Below are 3263 nucleotides of genomic sequence, written 5' to 3'. Positions count from 1 at the left end.
ACGTTGTCATCCTGCGGCTGCTCGAGAACGCCGACGACCGGGAGGCCACCTACATGCTGAAAGCCACCTCTCAGTGAGTGTCTGCCCGTGGCACCCACAGGCACCGGCACGACAGCCGGCGGGTGCACCCCTGGGGCCTCCCGTCCCACCGACTCCCGGGGCTGTTGGTGCACACGTGTGACCTGTGTGTCCCTCAGGCATCAGACTCCGGGCGAGCCCTCTCCCTGGATGAGACATTTAAAACCTATACCAGGCCTAGAACCCCCATCCTGCTCCCCGCTCTGAGTGGCCGGACGCCTGCCCTGCAGCCCAGGGCTGTTGAGCGGGACAGCCAGCCCCTGCGGGAAGGGCTGCTCTGTGAGCCCTGGGCCTGCACACCCTCCCTTCTGCCTCTCCCCAACTGCGCCAGTGCCCCCCCAGCCTCAGGCTGCAGTCCACACCATGGGCGGGCGGGGCACTGCCTTTCCCAGCCATGTCTGGGCATGGCTTCAGAACCGGCCTCAGTAACTGAGGGGCCTGCGGAGGGCTCCGCTCCCTGCCCGTAAGACGCCCTCCGTATCATGTCAGATGCTGGGCTCCCTGGGGTGGCCTGGAGCGTGCTCAGGTTTGCTGGGAAGCCTCACGCCATCCCAGCTCTGCAGCGGGGCCACTGTCCCTTCCTGTGCCAGGAGCGAGATGAAGCGCTGGATGACCTCGCTGGCCCCCAACAGGAGGACCAAGTTCGTCTCGTTCACGTCCCGGCTGCTGGGTGAGTTGCCAGCCGGCCAGGTGAGGCAGCGGCTGCTCTGGGCGGCCCTGGGTGGCCCTGCGTGGCTCGGCTCCAGGTGGCTTTGCTGCCTGCCTGTGAAGACAGCGCTGCCCTGGCCTGTTGTTCTAGAAGCCTGTGGCCCCCAGCAGCCACCTCCTGCTGCCCAGGGGTCCTGTGTACGAACTGAAAGTTCAGTACCCGACTGTCACTGGGTCTGAGTGACAGACAGGTACCTGTGGACACCAGAACTGCGGCCCGCACACTGCCAGGGGTCGAGAGCTTCTAAACCGGCTTGTACCGGGAAGCCGCTCACCATGTGGGCCCACTCCACCCAGAGCGAGCACCCCAAAACTGCCGCCAGGACCGTGTCCGGGCACAGGCGGCTCCTCTGGTGTCTGACCAGAGGCCCCGGCAGCCCCCCCGGGCCTGTGGGTGTGTAATCATCCCGGGACTCCGGGACTGGGTGTGGCAGAGGCATTTTCTTCAGATTGGAGCCCTCCTCTCCCTGTTACCTCCAGGGGCCGGAGCCCCTTGTATTTTCCGAGGGCTCAGCACTGTCCTGGCCAGCCGCCAGGTGGCGTCCAGGGCTTGCGAGGGTGTGGGGCAGGGGGAGGACTCTGACCGGGTGCTGCGTCCCTGCCCCATCAGACTGCCCCCAGGTCCAGTGCGTGCACCCATACGTGGCGCAGCAGCCAGACGAGCTGACGCTGGAGCTCGCCGACATCCTCAACACCCTGGACAAGACGGAAGATGGTGAGCCCTGGGCACGCGAGCACTGCCCCCACGGGGGCTAGGGTGGGGGTCTCGGCCGGATGAAGCTGCGCTGACTGGTGGCAGGGGGCCCGCACCCTGCCACGTCCCTCGGTTCCTCCACTTCCAAGCCCGGAATCCTTTGGCCTGTCCTCAGAACAGAGAAGAGATTTTTCCCCACGTCTGTTTCCCTCCCCTGAGCTGGGAGCTCCCGTCTTTCCCCTTTGCAAAGCCCCAGCCTCAGCCGGGGTAGCACCATGCCCCGTCCCCTTGGGTGGCCCGGCCTGTCCCACCCATCACGATGAGAAGGAGGATACGTGGACATCCTGCCCTGACCCTACTCTGAACCCAGACCTTCCATTTCAGCGAGCCTCCAGGTGAGCCAGGCACACCAGGCTCAGAGGCCCTGGGCTCGCCCCAGCCCAGCTAGCTGTTCCCAGCCCTGCAGAATTTAGCACTGACCCCCTTTCCTTTGCAAAGTCAGACTAAGCACCCCCCTCCTGAGTCCTCCTTTCTGGCCAGGCCCTGGCTGGAAGGCCTCGGGCAGGGCCCTTCCTGTGGGCCTCATTCCCAAAGTCTCAGGGCCTCTCCTGCCCTCTGGCCTCACCTGACCCTCCCAAAGGTGACCTGCAGAGTGTATGCCCGGGCCCTCAGACCCCAGGTCAGGACGTGACCTCTGGCAGAGGGAGGAGGGAGAGAAGACAGGGGAGGGAGGGAGAGAGCCAAGGCACTGTGACTGCTGGTGTGACTTCATGACGGCCACCCTGGGCTGGCCATGCTGTTCCTCTGGAGGTGAGACCCAGGAGGAAGTGCCCAGCCAGAGGGCAATCGTGCAGCCCAGGCTGGATAGCCAAATGGTCGGCCCCCAGCCCAAGCCCCAGCTCCAGCCTCTAGGTGCCTCTGGTTTTGGGGGCAGCCCTGGATTGCTGAGGTTCTGGATCCGGTTCCAGCGTCAGTGTGGGACTGCATGGCCCAGCATATGGCCAGAGCCTGCCTTCCCTGTGGGCTCCTCTGTGACTTCCCAGCAGTGGGGGCACACTGGGCTGAGAGTCTCCGGCAGAGGTGGCAGAGCAGCCGCCCTTGGGAACGGTTGGCACGTGCTCCCCGCACCCAGATGGGAGCTTCTCCCCACCGCGGGAGGCGCCTGACCCACCCCATGCCTTCCCTGCACAGGGTGGATCTTCGGCGAGCGTCTGCATGACCAGGAGAGAGGGTGGTTCCCCAGCTCCATGACTGAGGAGATCCTGAACCCCAAGATCCGGTCCCAGAACCTCAAAGAGTGTTTCCGTGTGCACAAGATGGACGACCCTCAGCGCAGCCAGAATAAGGACCGCAGGAAGCTGGGCAGTCGGAGTCGGCAATGACCCTGGCCCGCCAGCTGGGCAGGGGCATGGGCAGGCAGGGCAGGGAGGGCTCTGGGGGTGGGTCAGCACCTCCCCAGGCAGCAAGATATGATTTGGGGTGCCCGCCCTGTGTCGCAAAGGAAGGGCACGCACATCTCCCTGACCAGCCTGTGCTGAGGAAGTGGACCTTACGCCGTGTCACCCCGCCTCCCTCTCGTCTCAGAGGGCTGGAGGGGGTGGTGTGCTCCAGGGCTCAGCCTGGAGGCCCCAGGCCCAGGGTCCCTGGCGGGGCAGGCGGGAGGCGATCCCTGCACGTGTCCTCCTCCACCCTGGAAGCCGTTAGAATCTTCCAGGTGAGCTGCCGTTGCCTGACGGAGCTTGACGGGAAGCCCTGGTCTCCGATTCACAGGACCGCGGCGCGC

At 65.4% G+C, this 3263-nt stretch overlaps 1 protein-coding gene across 2 annotated transcripts in view; it reads left to right on the top strand.

The window, feature by feature from the left end:
- Positions 1-3257, top strand: part of NGEF (neuronal guanine nucleotide exchange factor) — a 130430-nt gene extending 127173 nt beyond the window's left edge. The window contains exons 13-16 of one of the 2 annotated variants that reach the window (XM_014585265.2): positions 12-73; positions 669-748; positions 1397-1501; positions 2672-3257. In XM_014585265.2, coding sequence (XP_014440751.2) covers positions 12-73; positions 669-748; positions 1397-1501; positions 2672-2862 — 438 coding nt within the window. In that variant the 3' untranslated portion in view covers positions 2863-3257. The remainder of the gene's footprint in view (positions 1-11; positions 74-668; positions 749-1396; positions 1502-2671) is intronic. The other variant, XM_006171146.2, reaches the window with a different exon arrangement.
- The last annotated feature ends 6 nt before the right edge of the window (positions 3258-3263 follow it).

This window comes from Tupaia chinensis, unplaced genomic scaffold, assembly GCF_000334495.1.
Source record: "Tupaia chinensis unplaced genomic scaffold, TupChi_1.0 Scaffold149383_1, whole genome shotgun sequence".
NCBI classification, from domain to species: domain Eukaryota; kingdom Metazoa; phylum Chordata; class Mammalia; order Scandentia; family Tupaiidae; genus Tupaia; species Tupaia belangeri.
This window is presented reverse-complemented; position numbering and strand designations above follow the sequence as displayed.